The sequence below is a fragment of the Euprymna scolopes genome, chromosome 46 (genome assembly GCF_053919585.1).
Source record: "Euprymna scolopes isolate OS-2025 chromosome 46, ASM5391958v1, whole genome shotgun sequence".
NCBI classification, from domain to species: domain Eukaryota; kingdom Metazoa; phylum Mollusca; class Cephalopoda; order Sepiida; family Sepiolidae; genus Euprymna; species Euprymna scolopes.
In genome coordinates, this window is record NC_136527.1 from 29,640,400 (window position 1) to 29,663,399 (window position 23,000).

The 23,000-nt window shown below is 34.2% G+C and overlaps 1 protein-coding gene across 1 annotated transcript; it reads left to right on the forward strand.

The window, feature by feature from the left end:
* The first annotated feature begins 3,246 nt into the window (after positions 1-3,246).
* Positions 3,247-3,705, forward strand: LOC145270076 (uncharacterized). Its single transcript, XM_080125677.1, has one exon. The coding sequence runs from the start codon at positions 3,247-3,249 to the stop codon at positions 3,703-3,705; it is 459 nt and encodes a 152-aa protein (XP_079981803.1).
* Positions 3,706-23,000: the final 19,295 nt, after the last annotated feature.

A 23,000-nucleotide genomic window follows, 5' to 3' on the forward strand; every position in this document is an offset into this window, starting at 1 on the left:
AAACTAAGATGAATGTACAAAATGTACAATGATTTCTTTTTTAATTCTGATCCTATAGAACTCACAGAAGTGGTGACAGGAACTGACTGAAGAGTTACTAACTTGACTCTGTGTTTACCTATTCACAATCGAGGTCTATCAATTTTTACGACCGAGGTTGCAGGTGCAGGAATCTCTTGAAGTCGAAAGTAGTAGAGTATCTGCAGGATCATTAAATGTAAATTTAACAAGATCATTGGTTAATAGAAGGCACATCCTCACATACATAAAATAAAAATATAGAAATAACTCCGGCAAATAGCGACACTTGACAAAGAACTCGAAACCACTGTATTAAGATAAAAACTAGAAATAACAACATTTAGGAATAATAATTCGAATCGTTCAAACGTAAACGTTTTCTTGTAACGAGTGTTCATTATGCAGGCTTAGCTAAATGAGGATCTCATGAGAATAGCATGAAGCTTAAGATTACTGATTTTTATGAACAGAGTGTCATAGTGTGACACTGTCACTCGTGGCTTGAAATGAATGTGAATGTTTTTGAGAGAAAAACGGTCATTAAAGCATGTAAACGAAATTTTTGTGATAATTTTTATCATTAAAACCACATTAAATATTTTTTAATATTATATTTTGTGAAAATATTTAATGAACATTGCTTATCGTAATGTTTGTAAAATACTAAAACTATTTTTATAATTATATTATTTTTTTTGAAAATATTGAATGAATATTGCTCATCGTAATGTTTGTGAAATATTAAAAATATGTTTATAATTATATTTTTTCATGAAAATATTGAATAAATATTGCTCATCGTAATGTTTATGAAATATTAAATATATTTTTATAATTATATTTTTTCATGAAAATATTGAATAAATATTGCTTATCGTAATGTTTGTGAAATATTAAAAATATTTTTATAATTATATTTTTTCATGAAAATATTGAATGAATATTTCTTATCGTAATGTTTGTGAAATATTAAAACCACATTAAATATTTTTATAATTATATTTTTTCATGAAAATATTGAATAAATATTGCTTATCGTAATGTTTGTGAAATATTAAAAATAAGACATTAAAATATGAAAATATCGAAAAAATTTAAATTGTATGTATCCGTTATGGAACGAAGTTCTCAGAAAAAAAATATCAAGTAGGTTTTTTGGTAATATCCATTGAAAGCGTATGGTGGTTATATGAGAAAATAAAACTGTTTCTTTTCTGTGCCGTATCATGATTTAAATGTGTATGTCTCGTCTAAATAACTACCGATAAATATTTAATAGGCCGACAAAACAGGTGATCAAAAAGTCAGATCGAGCATACCGGAAAACGAATTTTTTCTTGAGCTTTGCGCTTTTCGGATTATTTTGTTATGTTTTATTTTCTTGGTGTATATATATATTTTTTAAATTTAAATGTGTATGTCTCGTCTAAAAATAAAGCTGTGTACGCATTATAAATGTTTCTTTTCTGTGTCTTATGTTATACATTAGTGCATTAGAGGTCATTTCGAGTTAAAAGTTTATTTACTGCACCCATCTGAACTAGAGAAAATCATGATTTAAATGTGTACGTGACGTACACATACGTCTCGTCTAAATAACTAACGATGAATATCTAATATCCCTGACCAGATGGGTGATCAAAAAGTCAGATCGAGCGTACCGGAAAACGAAATGAGATCAAATTGACAACTGGCTTTTTTTCTTTTTAATTGCTTGAACTTTGCGCTTTTCGGATTATTTTGTTATGTTTTATTTTTTTGGTGGATTTTTTTTGTTGTTTTTTTTTGGGGGGGCAGAGATTATAGTTATAGGTAATTCTTAACAACAAAATTGGTGCAAGTCCAGATTAGCACTTGTAAACAAAAATGAGTACCTTTAAAAAAAAAAAATACTCGACGAGAACACGAACACGGCTGTTTTTTGATTTAATAATGATATTTTTTTTATTCAAATGTAACAAATAAAAATTTCAATTTTGCTTGAACTTTGCAGTTTTCGGATTATTTTTTTTTATTATTAGTATTTTTTAGCCGGGTTTAACAAACAGACAAAACAAAACAAAAACAATTTTGATGCTTATGCACTTATGTTACCGTTATTTCTTTATGATTTAAGTGCCTTCCCTACTGTTGGAAGGGTTTCTAATGTTTTTACCTATAACTCTAATCTCTGACCCCCCCAAATATCCATCAAGAAAATAAAACATAACAAAATAATCCGAAAAGCGCAAAGTTCAAGCAAAAATAAAACACAACCTTTAAATCATGATTTTCTCTAGTTCAGATGGGTGCAGTAAATAAACTTTTAATTCGAAATGACCCATAATGTACTTAGATGTACATAACATAAGACACAGAAAAGAAACATTTATAATGTGTAAACAGTTTAATTTTCTCATATAACCACCATACGCTCTCAATGGATTTTTAAATATTGAAAGAATACTGCTTATCGTAATGTTCGTGAAATATTAAAACTATTTTTATAATTTTTTTTTTTGAAAATATTGAATGAACATTGCTTATAGTAATGTTCCTGAAATATTAAAAATATTTTTATAATTATATTATTTTTTCATGAAAATATTGAAGGGATACTGCTTATCGTAATGTTCATGAAATATTAAAAATATTTTTAAGGTATTTTTTTAACATTAGGTTCGTGAAATAATAAACATATTTTTAAGGTTGACCTGAAAATAAAATAACTCTTCTTTTTCTTCCCTATCCCGAATTACCTCCCCTGTTTCTCTCTCCTTCTGGGAGACAGTAGTAGCAGCGATCGGCTATCTTTCTTTTCCCTTGTTTTTTTTTGCCGGCGCTCTTTTTAGCTGAATAAAGCTTTATACAAGCTATATAAATCTTCAGTCTCATTTCGTCATTCATCTACACAACAATTTATTCAGCTAAAAAGTAAAAGATGGAAAAATATCTGAAACCAGACCGACTGGATGTGGACGCCAGAAATCGGACGCGGCAGACACATGGCGTCACTGGAAAAAATCTATTCACATCTTTCTTGACGCGGTCGGCGAAATGCAGCAGACTCCGCTAACAGACAGACAAAAACTGTTTACTAATTAACCTTGTCTCTACAACTATATTCAAATATATATCGGACATGGACAATTACAACATTTCTATGGATACTCTCGAAGCTGTGTTCGTGCAGCCTAAAAAAATACTATATTCTGCAGACATTTACTGGCTACTCGTCGTCAACAAATGGACGAAAGTGTAGACCAATATTTACAGGCCCTTAATAAACTCACCAAGAACTGCGAGTTCCAAGCCGTCACAGCTACCCAGGCGAGGAATAACTACGTCAGAGACGCCTTCATCAATGGAATTTCTTCCAATCATATACGACAGAGACTCCTGGAGAACAAGAAGCTGGATTTAAGCATGGCGTATGACCAGGCTTTAACTCTCGAAATGGCGCAAAAGCAATTAACCTCATACACCCTACAGAACTCTCTGAATGCAGCTGCCTCCACTGTCCATACCAAAGTTACAGAAAGTGATGACCAGTCTGAGTGTGGTGAGGGACGCACTATAGCTGCTGCCTCGGGACAAAAATGCTTCTTCTGTGGGAACCTGAAACACGATAGATTTAGGTGCCCTGCCCGAATCTCCGTTGTCAAGAATTGCAACAAGAAAGGACATTTTGCTCGTGTCTCCTGATCCCCTACAGCAGCCGCCATAAATCACGGTGAGTCGATTCTTGCTTCTATCCCATCTTACAATTTTACAGAGAGTCTATCTCACTCATCGTTGTGTGGTAAAATTAAGGGCAAGTCTGTTAATATACTCATTGATACGGGAAGCTGGGATAACTTCATTCATCCTGATAAGGTGAAAAGGCTGGGACTGTCGACCATGGCAAGTTCGAGAAATTTTTTTATAGCTAGCAGTTCGCATTCGTCCTCTACTCTCGGGCATTGCATAGTATCCCTCAATCTGGGCGGAAGAAAATATGATGATGTCAAACTACCTGTTATGGCCGACTTATGCTGTAACGTCATCCTCGGGCATAATTTCCTACGCCAACACTCTTCTGTGAAAATACCTTTTGGAGGACCGCTCCCCCCTCTTACGATTTGTTGATTGGCAGCAATTAATAATATCCCTTATCCTTCTCTGTTTAATATGTTGAAGCGATACGATTATTAATAAAATTGTTTTTTTTACATATGTTGAAGCGATACGATTATTAATAAAATTGATTTTTTTACATATGTTGAAGCGATACGATTATCTCCATGGCGAGCTCAAACGCTTGCGATATCCCCTGATAACCACAAGAAAAGACTCGTAGTATATTATTCCCTGACAATAAACAGATTTGCTCTTCTGGGCGCTTATCCCCTACGTCGGATAGAGGACATGGTAATCGAGATTGCTGGTTATAAAGTATTTAGCACTCTGGATTTAACCAGTGCGTATCACCAGGTTGCCATCAGACGAGAAGAAAGAAAATATACTGCAATCGAAGCTGCAGGGAGCCTCTACCAATTTTGTCGGATACCTTTTGGAATGACCAATGGGGTAGCTAGCTTCCAACGAGTTATGGATGACATAATCAAGCAAGAAAACCTCAAAGGAAATTATGCCTACATTGACAATGTCACTACCTGTGGCCAAAACCAGGCAGAACATGATAACCATCTGAAGCAGTTCATGAATAGCGTGGATAAGTACAGTTTGACACTGAATAAAAACAAATGCCACTATTCACTTAGCTCAGTGAATCTGCTCGGATATACAATAAGCAGTGGTTCAGTAAGACCCGACCCCGACAGACTCAAGGGATTGGTGGACCTTCCTCTACCTCTAGACCATACTTCACTTCGGCAAGCTATGGGGATGTTTTCCCACTACTCCAGGTGGATCTCAAACTTTTCAGAAAAACTACATCCTTTAACTAGGGTCACCCACTTTCCCCTCAACGGGGAACAAACGGGTGCCTTCAAGCATCTGAAGAAAGAAATTGCAAAAGCATCCCTGGTAGCCATAGACTCAACTCTACCATTTAAGGTCGAAACAGATGCTTCAGAACATGCCATCGCTGCCTCGCTCACCCAAAACTGTCGTCCTGTGGCTTTCTTTTCTTGGACTTTAACGTCTGCTGAACAGTAACAATCGTCAGTTGAAAAAGAGGCCTACGCTATCGTAGAAGCCATTAAAAAAATGGCGACACCTACTACTTGGAAAGCATTTTAAACTTGTCACGGATCAAAAATCTGTTTCTTTTATGTTCAACCCCAAAATAAAAAATGAGAAGATCACAACATGGAAGTTAGAACTCGCCTGCTTCAGCTACGACATAACTTATCGTCCAGGAAAACAAAATGCAGTTGCGAATGCTCTATCTCGAATTTGCTCAGCCACAATTTCTATCGAGAAACTATACGCTCTGCACAGGGATTTGTGTCACCCTGGAGTAACCGGAATGGTGCACTTTGTTAGAAGCAAGAATATGCCATACTCCGTAGATGATGTAAGAGCAGTAATCAGATCATGCCAGATCTGTTCTGAGATAAAGACTAGATTTGTTAAAACTCCGCCTCAAACGCTCATTAAGGCAAGTCAACCCTTTGAAAGGTTAAGTATAGACTTTAAGGGACCTTTGCCAACAAATTCTCGAAATAGATTTTTGCTAACTGTAGTAGACGTATACTCGCGTTTCCTTTTTGCTTACCCTTGTGCAGATGTCTCGGCAGCAACTGTCAAGAAACACCTTACCAGTCTATTTTCTATTTTCGGAAATCCTTCATACATACATTCGGATCGAGGCACTGCTTTCATGTCCGACGAACTCAAGGAATTCTTTCTCTTTCGGCGCATTGCTACCAGTCGAACAACTGCATTTAATCCACAAGGCAACGGCCAAGTGAAGAGATATAACAGAATCATCTGGCAAACAGTTAGCCTCGCTCTACATCGAACAATCTCCCCATAACTAGCTGGGAAAAGGTGCTAGATGTAGCACTACACTGCATACGCTCATTGCTCTCTACCGCCTCCAACTGCACCCCCCCCCCATGAACGTCTGTTTAATTTCCAAAGGAAAGCTGCGCCTGGCAATTCTATACCAACTTGGTTAGCCAAATCAAAATCTGCGCTCCTGAGATGCCATGTACGCGGAAGTAAATATGAACCCTTAGTTGAGACAGTGGAAATTCTGGATGTCAATCCGAACTATGCGTATGTGCGATTTAATAATGGGCGAGAAACGACAGTGTCACTACGTCATATTGCACCACTTGGTGACGAAAACAACTATTCACAGCCGGAACTTGCTGCTACGGAGGACCCTATCAATCTAGCCTTGATCATCCTCCTCCACCAAGCGTCACTAAAAACTCTGCTATTAATACTCTGGCAGACATCGAAAATTATACCCCTGAAACTGGCACTCTTACATCTCCTCGCCGTTCACATTTGGATGATTTGCAAAGAACTTCCCTTGAAGATGCTGATGCATTAAATCCCAGACGCTCGTCTCGAGTTCGTCGCAAACCTCCATATTTAACTGAAAATTACCAGCATTGAATTTGTTCCTTTTCTCTATTTTCAGTTTGAGCAGAAACTGTCCAAAAATATATCCTGGAAGAACCTTGTGATACTGGACTTTCTTAGGCGGCGGAGAATGACCTGAAAATAAAAGAACTGTTCTTTTTCTTCCGTACCCCGAATTACCTCCCCTGTTTCTCTCTCCTTCTAAGAGACAGTAGTAGCAGCGATCGGCCATCTTTCTTTCCCTTGTTTTTTTTTTTTGCCGGCGCTCTTTTTAGATGAAAAGCTTTATACAAGCTATATAAATCTTCAGTCTCATTTCGTCATTCATCTACACAACAGAGGTATTTTTTTAACATTAGGTTCACCTCGACAATTCACTTTAAAATTCACTGGCCTTAATGTTGTATGCACGCGCGATAAACAAATCTAATTCTCTGTGACCGACATTGCCACCTAGCGGAAACAAATCCACTTTTCTTCACAACCGAGAAATTAGTCATATGCATAAGCCTAAACAATTACGACTTTACTTGCTTGAGTAATTGCATGTTAAAAATTTTCAGAATAGACATCCTTAACCTCCCCATATTAAGAACGGCTTTCGGAATAGACAACCTCAACCTCCCCGTGTCAATTCTGGAAATTCTTAAAGGAATGGCTTTTGCAATAAACATTCCATTTTATGGGGAGGGGGATATTTGCCCCAAATGTAACTGTGATATTCGTTGCCAGCATACCCACCCGCAAATATTATATTTAAAAAAGTGGGAGTTGGCAGTCGCAGAGAAGTAGATTCATTTATCACACGCATACATGGAAGCCAGTGAATTATAGTGCATAATACAGGTCTTTATATCCCCCAAAATACTCTACAAAATTTAAATATTTTCTCATTCAGCATAGTAAAAACATTTAAAAGTCATAATTTAAAAAAGTTGTGGTGTTATCATCAATAAAAAAGCAACCAGAAATTCATGCGTTATTTTTTTCTTTAGTTCTTAAAACTTTATATTGTAGGTCGACTTTGGAATTGGAAAAATATAATTCGAAGGAAGTTGCTAAACTAAGCACATTATCTACATTTGTCCTCTGAATCAGAAAATAAGATATTTTCGTTTTTAATTTATTGTGAAGGGGACAAACATAATATCTAAATTTTACAAATGTTGAAAGAAATGAATTTCTACAGTTAAAATAAATATTGAAAGCCATTTTTCTATTTTATTTGACATGTAAAATAATTTTTAATTAAATCTGTTAAACTGTATTTTTAATATCAAACAAAAACCCTGATATTTCAGGTTTCAGGTGGAAAACCGTGAATATTAAAAAGATCAGAGAGTTAAAAGATGACCTATGTTTCTTGTGAATATGGAGTCAGCTAACATACAAAATTTCTTTTATTATTAATTTTCCATATCATAAGTTGTATTATTTTTTCTTTTTAAATTAGTCTTTATTCTACGAAATACCAATTTTAAATTCCTAAAACTAAGTTGTTTTTTTAAATCTTAACTAAACCCTTGAAATTAAAATTCACATTTTTATTCAATATTAACAGATTGTAAAAGTTGCCGTGCACAAAAAATTAATTAACTTTTAAATCATAATTGTTTCAGTTCTTTTATATTTTAATATGTAAAAAACAAACTAAAAAACACACAAAAAAATCGGTCCGGCCAAAACAAAAACAATGATTTCTTTTGGCAATATCTTCTTTATTCACCTATAGTGGCCTAAACGTGATACTAGATGCAAGAATTGTTTTCAACACATGCGACGCCTAGCATTCCCCAAATAGTTACACATCTGGTATTGGCTAGCCTCATCATTGTTTCACTTTGGGGTTATGTAGCCAACAAATATATATATATATATATATATATATATATATATATATATAATTTGTTCTCTTCTTTCTGTTTATGTGCTTATTATTTATTATTATTAAACGTTTGCTTTTACTAATCTTTTACTTTTACGTTTTTTTGTTACGAGTACTTTTACGTTTATCACTCTTCTTGCATATACGTGTGTGGGTGTGTATTATCTTACATATCTTACGTGAAGTTCACTGCTATATATGTGTGTGTGTTCTCATTCTTACAGTTTCTTTTGCCTTGGAAGGTTTCTGAGACGCGTATGCACAATGTAGTTTGAACATACCTGGTTGCTTTGGCCAGCGGATGATATCTTCTGGTCGCTGGTCTGCCATCTTGCTGGGGAGTGGTACTTACTGCTGCAGACAGATTCATTAATGAACAACAAGATGGGATTTGAAGCTTCAAATTTTTATTCAAGGCAAGCCTATCATCTCGGACCCTTATTGTCCTGAGGGACCCAATTTTCTGTCTGCTTCACTTGCTGCCTAGACCAACTCCCAGCCCATGTGGTCGTCAACTGGAAGCCTACCAAAATTCCCGTATCACCCCTTACTTCCCAGTGCATTCTATCTAGGTCGTTCAAGGATGACTTGAGTTTGATGCCTGTCAAACCTAACCTTATGACCCTGCTAACGCGCTGATGGGAAATGAAAATAGGCTTATATAACTTTCTATTTCGAAACTACCTAGATAGCAATTAAGCTGGGATTCCCAATACTACATTTCTTCATTAACACTACTTTTTATATGTATTTTTCGTTTTATATTCTTTTTTATTTTTTAATTCACTTCCCCCACTTTTTCCTTCCTCGTTCTCCCCGACAACCTCGTTCTCTCTTCCTAAACTTTAAACTAGAAAAATAACACTCTTAATGTTATATATTGGGATTATACGTCGGAATTTTAGAGCCGTACATCTCAGGATAATCTGTCAGCAAACAGAAATATGCCATGCTGCAGGTGGTGTGATTGAGTTTCGTTCAATAATTAAACACGTAAGAAATGCAACTGTAACATGATATAGCGAGAAAGTATATCACGTATTTGAGTATGGAATAGAGTTTTGAGGGAGTCTGAATCTGGATTCTATACAAGAAAATTAGGCTGAAAATGGAAGGAAAATCTAAACCATTAAAAGCTTCATGTCTAGCTGTCTGCATCTCTAAATTTTCATCCTTAAAACTAACTTAGAAAAACTGATCACGGAGTAATTAGTTAATAAGATAAAAGTTTCTCCTCCTCTGAAAAATTTCTCTTTAAATAAAACCTTTGAAAACCAGAAAATCTTCATTGTTTTACTATACGTGTAATTTTTGTCTGTTAAATTTATCTAAAGTGAGGGCCAGGCCTCAACCACCACGAGATCAGAAGTCAATTACCCTAATTTAATCGAGCATTACACAAAAAGCCTTGATCACTTGAAAACGAAAACGCAAGTGAGAAAAACTGTGGACATTAAAATATTACATTAAGTAAACCAAGCAATTTATAGCCAGTGCTTTGAGTAACAAAATTATACTTTCTCGATATCATGATGCTGCAAAAGTAAATAATAATGCCACAGTCTAATTTCAAATATAATTAGAACAAAAATGGCCACAGTTTTTAGTTTCTTTTTCTAGATAAAAACATCACAGAGTTACACATTTCTCACATCGTTTAATGCATCTCTGGATACAGTTTTTGTAGATGATATGAAAATTCAGAAATCAAGCTGTATCATCTGATTATGAGAGTGATATTTTGCAGGGACATATTTGCTGATCTGATCCCACCTCTTAATGTTGATTTTATTTATTTAATTTTCTACTAAATGAAGTACAATAAGCCTCCTAATGCTGATAGCTTTATTTAATTTCCTATAAAATGAAGTGCAATAATCTCCTGTGATTAAGTTAAACATTGTCAGGAAATCTCTCATCTCCATTCCTGTCATTATTGAACGTTCCTCGTACTTAAAAAAATCTTACCACGCTTAAGTAGATATTTAAACATGAATACTCGATATAAAATAGATGTTTTATTGAAATGTAATCAATTTTAGAAGTAAAAAAAACCTGTTAAGACGTGACCTTGGCATAAAAGTTGTGTTCTTTCATTTTAAACATTTACTTGAGAATAAAAACTTTTTATTTAAATAAAATTATCAACATAATCAAAGGATTCTATTCGTTTCTCTTTTTAGAGAAGAGCCACATACATTGCAAAAATATAGCTTTTCAGTTTTTCTTATTTTACTTTGTATGAAAAATCGAAACTTACTTGGCATGTGTGAATGCTTTAAAAGGTCTTGTAACCAAAACAGAAAAAAACACTAAATAAGTTACCAAGTTGGTTTTATCATAGGCGATCACTAGAGCGATGCAGACTGTTGCATTTCTACGCAAATGATAAAAAGGTGAATAAAAACAGACGTAAACAGAAGATGAGTAAGAAGAAGGCGTGCTACGTACGTAGTTGTGTGCAAATAAACTTGAAATATTTTCATCTTTTGGATATGGACGCTTTCACAACAGAGTTTGAGTTTGGGAGTTGGAAATTTTGACAAGAGAGTGTCAAGTTTGGGAGTTAAGTTTTAAGATTCAAACCGTCTCTCTTGCACTTGGTTCACCAAATACATTTATTAGGTACCTTTTTAAATTCTTTTAACTAATTTCAGTTGCTCCTATGATTACTGAAATAGAGATTTCCCAAAAAATCCAGCTTCTTTTCTATCTACTTAGAAGCATTGATAATCAAATTTTGATAGTGAGCAGTCATTATAATTCTATCCTGATCATAGTAAAGGCATCCTCTTTAAAGCCAGTCTACAAAACCTTTCTTTACTTATATTATAATAATAATAATAATAATAATAATAATAAAAATAATTATAAAAAATCAAGAAAAGACTTTTTCAAATTTTCTGAAATGCAAGTTGTGGAGTATTTCTAACTACTATTTTGTGTGACTTTTGAAGCAGATTTATTTTATGATTTTGTCATATTTGTAAGAAAGTCTTGTGAAAAATGGTTGGCCAGTTTCCTGATAGACGTTGTTCTGCTGGTTCTTGTTTTGTGATGCTGAATACTATTTTGAGGTATTGATTTTGAAAAATCATCAAATATTGTTTCTCACACGTGTTTCATATGACTGAAGGAAGTTGACATTTGTTCAAAAGAAGAACCACATACTTCACAAGAATGTGGTTTCTCTCTCGTTTGAATCTCTTTTGCACTTGGTTCACCAGTTTTTAAAATTCGTTTGTCTAATTTTATTATCTCCTATAATTACTGAAATAGAAATTTTCCAACGATTCCAGTTTCCTTTCTATTTACTTAGAAGCATTGGTAATCAAAATTTGATTGTGAGCAGTCATTATAACTCTGTCCTTATCATAGTGAAGACATTCTCTTTAAAATCAGTCTATAAAGTCTCCCTTTTTTCATATAATAATAATAATAATAATAAATCCAAAAAAGACTTGTCACACTCTTGTTTGACCCATTTTTCCAATTTTCTGAAATGCAAGTTGGAGTATTTTAAACTACTATTTTGTGTGATTTTTGTAGCAAAATTGTTTTCTGATTCTGTAATGTTTTTAAGAAAGCCATGTGCAAAATGGTTGGTCAGTCTCCAATATGACTTATCTGACAAAAGAACAGCCACATACTTTACAAGAACAAGGTTTGTCTCTTTTTTTAAAATAAAAGTTCTCAGAAATCATGGGGCCCACAACCTGCAGCTAACACTTGAACTCTATATGAGATACATAGATATTCGAATGTTCCATTTAAGTTCTTTATCTTTTAAACAATGAGTTAGTAAAGAAATTGTCTTTTGTATGTGTTTTCATATGATTTATCAAGGTTGACTTCAGTGCAAAAACACAATCATATACAACACGTGAATGTGCTTTGTCTCTCGCATGTTTTCATATGACTCAACAAATTTGACTTCCATGCAAAACCACACACTTCGCAAGCATATAGTTTGTCTCGTTTTTAAAAATTTTCTTCTTTAGAAGATTATAACACTGCCCCACTTTTTATTGAAACCAACCAAGAGCTCTTTTTAGTATCCTTGCTCTTCCCTTAAGTTAAGCCTATTTTGCACTTTGTTCACCAGGAAGATTAGCTAGGCAGGACTTAAGGTTCTTCTTCATAAGCCTTGTGGCACCTATAACTGGTATGATGGATATCTCCCTAAGATTCCAGTTTCTTTTAATATCATACATGAGACATTGATATTTGGTCTGCTTCTCTCTTTCAGCTCTGTTCAGATGTCCATCATTAATGACACTCACTTCAACCAAGGTTGTCACTCTGACTTATTCCATATAACTATGTAAGGTTAGACAGCAGCATTTTCAATGTAGGTGGCTGTAGGGATTACATAGTTGTAATGTATGGTATATATATATATATCATTTCCAACTGTTCTTTAAGGTTAATGTTCCCAGAACTTGCTGCTACACTGGATGTTTATTTTTTTACAGATGGTCCAGTAGAGGTACTTACATACTCCATCATGTCTTGCTGTGTAGAAGCCATCTTTTAAAAGAAAATTCCAACTCGATATCAGATGACTCACACTTTCCAATTCCGTGTGGCAGAATCTGCATTGTCTCTCTTTTTTTAATTTTCTTCCTTTGAAGATTGTAAGGCTGGGTATGGGGCAGCTAAACCTGCTGCCAACATTTCATTGCTTCTTATTGAAAACAACCGAAAGCTCTTTTTAGTATCCTCGTTTTTCCCTTAAGTGCTATTGTCTAGATCTCTTTTGCACTTGATTCACCAGGAATATTAGTTAGGTAAGACTTCAAGTTCTTCTTCATAAGCCCTGTGGCATCTATAATAACTGGTATGACTGTTTCCTGTATATGTTTGTTGCAACCAATCTGATGATGCAACCAATCTGACTTTTATACAAAAGAAGAACCAAATATTAAATCAGAATATATTTTCTCTCCTGTATGTGTTTTCCTATGACGAAACAAAGGAGAATTCCATGCAAAAGAACGGAATATATCAGAATTATGGGGTTTGTCTGTTTTAATTTCATTTATGTTTTTGATGGGATTCTGCTATATGTCAAACATTCTCCCATTAATTAAGTTACCCCAACGGATGGATCTTTAAAAACAATTTATTGAATTTCTCTTGCACTTGGTTCACAACGGCTAATCACTAGATAGTTTATGATTTTCTCCAGTATGTGTTAGCATATGACGTGATAAAGTTGACTTCCATGCGAAAGAAGAACCACATACTTCACAAGAATGTGGTTTCTCTCCTGTATGTATTTTCATATGACGCAACATATTTGACTTATCTGCAAAAGAAGAACCACATAGTTCACAAGAATGTGGTTTCTCTCCCATATGCGTTTTCATATGACGCAACAAATGTGACTTCGATGAAAAAGAAGAACCACATACTTCACAAGAATATAGTTTCTCTCCCGTATGTGTTTTCATATGGCTCAACAAACTTGACTTCCATGCAAAAGAAGAACCACATACTTCACAAGAATGTGGTTTATCCCCCGTATGTGTTTTCATATGATTCAGCAAATTTGACTTCCATGCAAAAGAAGAACCACATACTTCACAAGAATGTGGTTTCTCTCCCGTATGTGTTTTCATATGATGCAACATATGTGCCTTCTGTGCAAAAGAAGAACCACATACTTCACAAGAATGTGGTTTATCCCCCGTATGTGTTTGCATATGACGCAACAAATTTGACTTCCATGCAAAAGAAGAACCACATACTTCACAAGAATATGGTTTCTCTACCGTATGTGTTTTTATATGACTCAACAAATTTGACTTCCATGCAAAAGAAGAACCACATACTTCACAAGAATGTGGTTTCTCTCCCGTATGTGTTTTCATATGACTCAACAAATTGTATTTCCTTGCAAAAGAAGAACCACATACTTCACAAGAATGTGGTTTGTATCTCATGTTTGCTTGCATCTGATTCCACAAAAAGTAAAAATCCAATGAAGTGTATGATGATAGGCACGCTAATAAATTTCAACATAAAAACATTTAATGAAGAAATTTATAATTATTTTAAACCTTTTTAAATCATCAATGCAAAAAAGTTTTTCTTATCCATTAATGAATTTCTTTTCATTGTTATAAGTTCTGGAAATATAAAATGAATTTTTAAAAATACATTTCATGTGGTAAAATTGTATTATATTGATTTTTATAAAAATATCCCAAACATTTATTGATAATGAATTTTTTAAAAATGAGTATAGTTTTATTAAATACTGGTTAGTTAACAAAATTATTTCTTTTAATTTAACTAAAAATAATCACGTTTTTTTTCATTTTGTGGGTGAATTTAGATTATTCCTATTATTTGGATTCTTTAGAATAATGTTCTCATCTTTTTCATAATGTTTCTATTTTACCTTCCATCTTATTCAGGTGTTTTTTGTCGAATCTTTCCCTTGAACTAAGAAATCTTTACATAATTCTGAATCGAACCCTTTATTTAGTATATGAGATTAGCATGCCCTTGGATTGTTAGTGATGATAGATTAAAAATTCTTAAGTAATTTTAAATTCTATTTTTAATCTCACTGAGGATTGAAACTTCAACATTCAGGAGTATGTAACTTACAACTGATTTTACTTAGAACTCTAACAATAGCACTATGGTCCTGGAAGACAATCCTAGTATGAATTTGTGGAACTATTTTTTCTAGACACTTTTTATTACTTATTGCTAAATATATACAGAAACATGTTAATATATATATATATATATATATATATATATATATATATATATATTAACAGTATTTATAATAAATGGTTTCTATATCGTGTTAAATACTATACTAGATATGCTTAGTAGTTGATCATCGGAATATGCACTGTTCCCTTAAGCAGATAATGCTTCATTGTTTACCTCCATCTATAATTTCTTCTTTATTACATAACTAGCCTGGGTGCCCAGCATTGCACGGGTGTTTGTAGGTGTGTGTTGAGCAAAACAAATGAAGTTGTAGTAGGCAGGCAGGCTCAGACTGGTGATGCAAAGGTGGAAAAGAAAGTTGATGTGTGTGTAAAAGTGTTGGTTGAGCAAAAAAACAAAACAAAGGTAAAGTGCGAACACAAAAAACAAAGATGGCGAACACAAAAAAGTGGTAGTAGGCAGGCAGGCAAACCTGTACCGCGAAGGAGGAAAAGAAAGTGAAAAAAATGTAACGTGTTAGACGTTGTGCCCATCGAAAGTGACATAGGTTTAAATTAAAGCTAGACAATCGAAAAGAAAATCCGTTGCTTCTTGAACATTTTTGCGAGACATACATATATACATACACACATTTAAACACATTTTTACCCCTTGTATTATAGATGGTAGAGGGTTGCACTTTTCCATCCATATATATTCCACCATAAGTGATTTTTCAGTTTTTCCACATATTACAGCTTTGCAATGTTTTCTTTTTTAACCTTACTGTTAGTGAATAACATGGCTCACTATTTGATGCATGCAAGTGTCGAAGGTGAGAACATCTGCAAAAACCATGTCACATATATAAACCATAGAAAAAGGAAAAGGATGAGAGGCCTACAGTCAGCCAGGAATGAGCATCGCATAAGCATTGTTTACTCTACCAACCTCCCGGTCCTCATTCTCCATTTCTAGCTAGGCACACACATATGACACAGTACGAGAAAGAGAAAATAAAATTATTTATATTTTTATACAAAAAGAAATCAACATCGCAGTCCACACTCTCCATCTTAACAAAAATTGATTGTAAGTTGTATTTTTATCTTGTTCTTTCATCAGTAGCATTTGCTATTGTTATGATGGAGTAGCAGCTATTTTAAAATAGATAAGATGGTGGCTACAGGAGGTGGATAGATGATGTAGAGAATTGAAAAAGGCAGTGGGGTCAGTAACAAGATTGAGAAGAGAGAAATCTCTTCCAAGGAAAACAATGCTGTTGGAAAATAGAAGAGACTGTGGCTACAGATGGGGGGACCATGTAGAGCAGTATTTTAGGGTTACCAGAACACTGTATGATGAAAAATATCGGATAGCTCTCTTAACCACATGGGGCCGAGTTGAATAATTCATGACCAGACTCATCTTAGACAATGAAAGTTTAACATGGGTTGATTTGAAGAGGTCTTTAGAGAACTACTATGGAATTGTCACAAACCCTAACAAACAAAGTCGAATTAGCAAACGTGAGACAGGGTAGGTTAGTAGTTGAGGATATGGGTCTAGCCAGTTCCTGAAGATATGGAGACAGACATAAAAGAGGAAACCAAGTACAGAGTAGGGGACTAGGATTAAAACTAGAGAGAAGGAAAGAGGCAGATAATTAGGTGTTACTATTGTGTTGAGGTGGGCAAGATACAGAAATTCTGCAAGAACCATATCCAGGGAAACTAGGAGAGCTCCATTCATGCAATGCCACCCAGCTGAACAAATGACAGATGATGAGGGGAGGTTTTGTCATGATTTTGCCATTGCTTATGACCTCACTCAGATTGTTCGCGAACCCACCCATGTGCCCGATACACCCGGTCAATATGCAAGCCTCCTAGACCTTTTTCTTTCAACTTCCCCTGAGCTATGTTCATGTACCGTTCATTCTCCTCTAGGATCCTCCGACCACTCCGTCGTATCAGTTAAGATAAAAATTAAGTAAGAAGCGTCCAGACGTACCCCTCCACCGTACTGTATACCGATACTCTATGGCTGACTGGGATAGCTTCCATACATTCATATCTGATTTACCTCTGCATTCCATGTTTAAAAAGGAAACGTCCTCTATAGTATCAGATCTGACCGAATGGTTAATTGTAGGCATAGACCAATTCATACCATTTAAAAAATTCCAACAAAAACCTAACAGCCAGCCATGGTTCTCCCCAGAATGTGCTGTGCTATTGCACACAGAAATCACTTTTTCCATAGCTACCAACGTAATAGATGCACTGAGACTAAAGCGTCAGACAAGGCCAAACTATTTGCAAAGAACTTTGTAGCTAATTCTACCCAATGCGATGAAGGCCATCAACTCCTATATTTCATCCTATAACACAGAACAAGCTAGGTAACATACAAATATCCGTGCATGAGGTCGCCAAGCTAATCAAGAACCTAGATTCCAGTAAAGCAACTGGCCATGATGGCATCCCAATTATAATGTTAAAAAAGCTTCAACCAGAACTTTCTCCCATACTTACGAAACTATTTAAGCGCTGCCTTAAGGAGAAGTGCTTTCTGACTTTCTAGAAGACCTCATCAGTTTTTCCTGTATTTAAGAATTCAGGTGATAAGTCATCTCCCTCTCAGTACAGACCAATAAGTCTCCTGTGTGTTATTAGTAAGTTGCTGGAATCCATATTAAATAGAGAAATAGTCAACCACCTCAGCAGGAATAACCTTCTTAGTGACACACAATATGGTTTCCGCTCTGCAAGATCTACAGCAGATGTGCTGACGGTCATATCTCACAGGATTAGTGAATCTCTTGACAAAGGCTTCCTTTCTAGGGCAATTGCTCTTGACATATCAAAGGTCTTTGACAAGGTATGGCATAAGGGTCTACTTCGCAAGATTTCCAGCTACGGTATAACTGGAAATGTAGGCTCATAAGAGTAGTGGTAGATGGACAAAAATCGGAGGCCTGCAATATAAATGCTGGAGTCCCTCAGGGGTCAATCCTGGGCCCAACTCTCTTCCTGATCTACATTAATCACCTCCCTAAACACATACTTAAATCATTCGTTGACATCTATGCTGATGACACGACCATCTACGGCAACACATCAAAGGCTGTAAATGACAAAGTTCTCTCTGATTCTCTCTCCTCTGATTTCGAGCGTGTGGTTCAGTGGGGGAAGATGTGGCTAGTTACCTTGAATGCATCCAAAACCAAACTCCTAGCCTTACATCATCAACGCTCTGATCCCCAGCTGGCATCAATTGTGATGGATGGCTCTCGTCTGGGTGAGGCCCTGTGTTTTGCCAAGCTTCTGGGTTTGACCTTTACTCCTGATCTGAAATGAAACACATACATAAAGTCTGTTGCCAAGGTCGCTGGAAAGATGATGGGATCCTTCTACCGCTCCAGAAGATATCTCACTACTGATGCAATTCTTTATCTATATAAAAGCCAAGTACGTCTAAAGATGAAATACTGTTGCCATATCTGGGCAGGAGCTGCTAAAAACAACCTATCCTGCCTTGATAGAGTACAAAATAGACTTCGTGGCTTAGTGGAGACGCCCTTTTCTCTACTCTGCAACCTCTCTCCCACAGAAGAGACGTTGCGAGCCTATCCTTGTTTTGTCGTTATTTCCATGGCAGGTGCTCGTCTGAACTCCAATCTCTTGTCCCCCCTCGCCAATCTTTCATGAAAAACACCTGTCTAGCTGAATCCACTGTGAAAAATTTCCCCCACTCTATATCTATGCCTAAATCAAAACGTGGATTCCATGAACAAAGCTTCTTTCTTAGAACTGCACACCTGTTGAACTCTGTTCCGTCTGCTTGCTTCCCACTGGACTACAACTTGGATGTGTTCAAGTGCAACGTTAACAAATTCCTAATGAACCACCCCCTTAAGTAAACACTTTGTCAAATCTCCACACTAACGTAATGTACTTGCAATAATCCTTATCCCTGAGTGGCTTCCGGGCCTTGATAAGTGATGAAGACTGTGTAATAAAAAAATATGTATATATATAAACCAAATGTTGGCAGCTTTCAGATTTCATGTGAGCTAAACAACAAATAACGAAATTATCACCATACTATTTGCTCTACAACAGAGACGTGATCCTGCTATTAGATAATATATTAATGACTTGTAGAGTATACAATGGTGGTGAGCAACACGAGATTGCTCTAAAAGAGATGCATCAATCTTTTACTTTGATAAGAGATAACATTCAGAAGTTAGGAAAAAACTGATAGAGAACAAGAGTTGGCTTGGAGTTTGGAAGTGGGGAAGGGGAACCAGTAAGAGGGAATTGTTTAGGTTGGGTAAGATCTATATTCTATTTTTAAAAAAAATATTATTTTCTCAGGGTTAGTTCTATACGTGACACTTTGGAAGATGATTTTGGTTAACCATTTAGACAGAGTATACGAAGCGTTAGGAATGAGTTATGAAAGAAAAGATAATGAGAAAGACAAAAGAAATGAATTGGTGTTCTCTGTGTTAAGACATTTAACAAAAAAAAAGAAAAGAAACTTATTCTCGGAAAGAAAAAATTCAGTTAACAAGACAATAATAAGTTTTCCGAATATTAAGCAATGTAATTCCTTATGTTATGAATGGTGGCCACACTGATAATATAAAGAATTACTTAGCTTGATATACAAAAAAAAAAACTACTTGTTTGCGGCAATTTAAAATGTGATATTCGTTTTCAGCATACCCGAAAACCTATAGAATTCCTCATGGTAAAGATGACTGTTAAGGTTGAAAGTAAGTAACAAGTAAGCAAAACGGCTTTAAGGCAGCCCCCCCTCCCAGATATTACCGTGTGTCCATTAAATTTATATAGAAAAGTGATCCTGACTTTTTGAAAAAATAATTTCCTCATGTGATAAAAACTAATTCTATGCACCACTTTTGAAGTATTTATTCATTTTCAGCATCCTTGAAAACCTATAAAAGTCGTCATTGTAAAGAATATTTGTAATTTTTAAAGATTTTAGACATTGACCTTTTTTATATTTGACTTTTTTAAAACTTGTTAAACAGTTAAACACATATAAAATTAAATTTATAAAATTATTTATTTATTTATTTTTGGTAAACGATAAAGAAGTTATTTTTTTTAAGTCAGTTTTAAATAAAACAATCGACAGCGAAAAGTTTTTAACAATAAATCAACATTTTCATTAGGACTATTCGCTTTTTTTTGAATTCCATGTTTCAATAAGGACATTAAAACACAAAAATCAAGAAAAATGTTATCAATTCCGTACGTGAAAACGCATACAGAATTGGCCACCACTGATAACATAAAGAATTACGTATTGACCTTTTTTTATGTTTAAGTCAGTATTGAAAACAAAATCTGATAAATTAGTGACCATTCGATAATAATCCGATGAAAAAAAGATGAAAATAAAAAATACACATACGTGCGCCATGTAGTAATACTTACGTTTTTGTTTTATAATCTGCTTTCGATTAACTTTATCTGCTTTTATAAAGGAAACAATTTTTAAAATGAGATTGACTTTACAAACTCAAGTTAACATTCAAGATGACGAACGGAAGAGCAAATTCGCAGAAAACAAAATTTAAGAGGAAAAATAAAGAAGGAACTCATTTCGAAATAGAGCCGATCTGTTTGGTGAATATCACGGATAAAATTAATATTATTTTATTTAACATTTTAATATTTACATGAGTGAGAACGGATTACAAGTTTCATCTTTATTAATTCTCTAATTCGTTGCACGTGCAATTTGATGGCGGAAACTGATAGTTTTTTAAGCCGCCTTTTCGTACTTTTATTTATTTATTTTTATATAGATTTCCGATTGTGTTTAAAAGATTAATCTATGTATACAGTAATACAAACCCGATTAATCTAAAGTTAATCTATACGAGAAAAGATTAATTAAAGAAATTAAATGTAATAAACTACAGTTGAAGAAAAAAGTTATAATGAAAACTGTTATCACGTTGGAAGAAACTGATAAATACATCAAAGTTTAAAAGTTAAATAAATTCCTTGTAAAACCCCAAAATTTCCATTAAGAATAAATGGTAATCCTGAAGAAAGAGAGAGCCTGTTTCCTCCGTTCGACTATAGGTGGCGTTACTGTCTGTCCACCCAGTTACGGAAGTACAAAATGTATATAATGCCACCCTTGAAATAAAAATAAATGTTTTTGTTATATTTTAATTTTAAACATGTTTCTTTTTTTTTTTTTTGTGCAAACATATTTAAGTTTTATTTTTTTGCAAACATATTTAAGTTTTATTTTTCCAAACATTTACGTTTTGATGCTTGTTTATTTTTAAACATTTACGTTTTTTTTTTGCAAGCATAAACTAAATGTTTTTGCTATATTTTTCTTTTAAACATATTTATGGGTACAACCGTTTTTCCGCGAGTATTTTTTACGCTCTTATGATAATAATAAAAAAAATCAACGTTTTTTCTTTTATCTTTTTTATGGACCCCCCCCCTTTTTTCTTAATTTTTCTGCACTTATTTTACCTTTTCCGCAAGTATATATATATATATATATATATATATATATATATATATATATATATATATATATATATATATATATATATATATATATTTGAAAAAGGATATTGTAAAACCTGAATCTTACGTGAAACTACTATTAAAAAATAGCGCGGTACCAATAAGTGCATAAGCAAACTTTTCAAAAAGAAAAATATTTAAAAAATATTTAGTTTATGCTTGCAAAAAAAACAAAAAACAAAAAAAAACCGTAAATGTTTTAAAATAAACAAGCAACAACACGTAAATGTTTGGAAAAATAAAACTTTAATATGCTTGCAAAAACAAAAAAAAAAAAACGTAAATATGTTTGAAAAAACAAAAAACAAAACTTAAATATGTTTGCACCCCCCCCCCAAAAAAAAAACCATGTTTAAAATTAAAATATAACAAAAACATTTATTTTTATTTCAAGGGTGCCCACTGCCCATTATAGACATTTTGTGCTTCCGTAACTGGGTGGACAGACAGTAACGCCACCTATAGTCAAACGGAGGAAACAGGCTCTCTCTTTCTTCACGATTACCGAATAAATACTATTTTTCTGTGTCTATTTCAAAGATAATTAGTAAAATAAAAGGTAAATTGATAGGTTTCTTACCGGCTTCCGCCACGAAAAAAGGTTCGTCTAAAAGTTGTATCAACAAGCTGAACTTGATGTAAGAACGGAAACGAAACAAAACTTCTTGCGTTTTTTTTTAAATTAAAAAAAAAAAAAAATACTGCAATAATTAGTTTTAATTATTTTATTTTGTATCTTCACTTTTCACCGCAACAAAAAATAAAGTAGAAAAATATTTTGTAATAAAAAAAGTTGCATTCAAGATAATTAAAATAATAATTCACCGTTTTGGGGAGTTTTGTTCCTATTTACAATGTCTCCCCACGGGGTAAAGTTAGACACCATGGTCGGTTTTTAATGTGGAGAAAAGAACAAAAATAAAACATTGTCCCAGTCGTGAAGGATTTCTCCTCCACTGACAGAGAACAAGAAATTGAAGTGCAGCAATCATCTGAAGAACAGAAACTACACTTTGATCTTGACCCGTTTTGAGGAGTTTTGTTAAGAGAAACCAATAAACCAAAAAGTGGCAAAGCAAGATAAGTTACTCTTTTACTGGATAAGTTATGTATTTTAATGCTTTTATTCAGTTCGATGAGTTTCTCTTCTACCTACCTGATTCAGTTATGTATTTTAATGCTTTTATTTGGTTTGATAAGTTGAATCCAAGGGATTTTCTTGCATCACCAGGACGTCAACTTCAGCTGCGATACCTTTATCAGTGCAGATTGTGACAGTCCTAGTGAACATG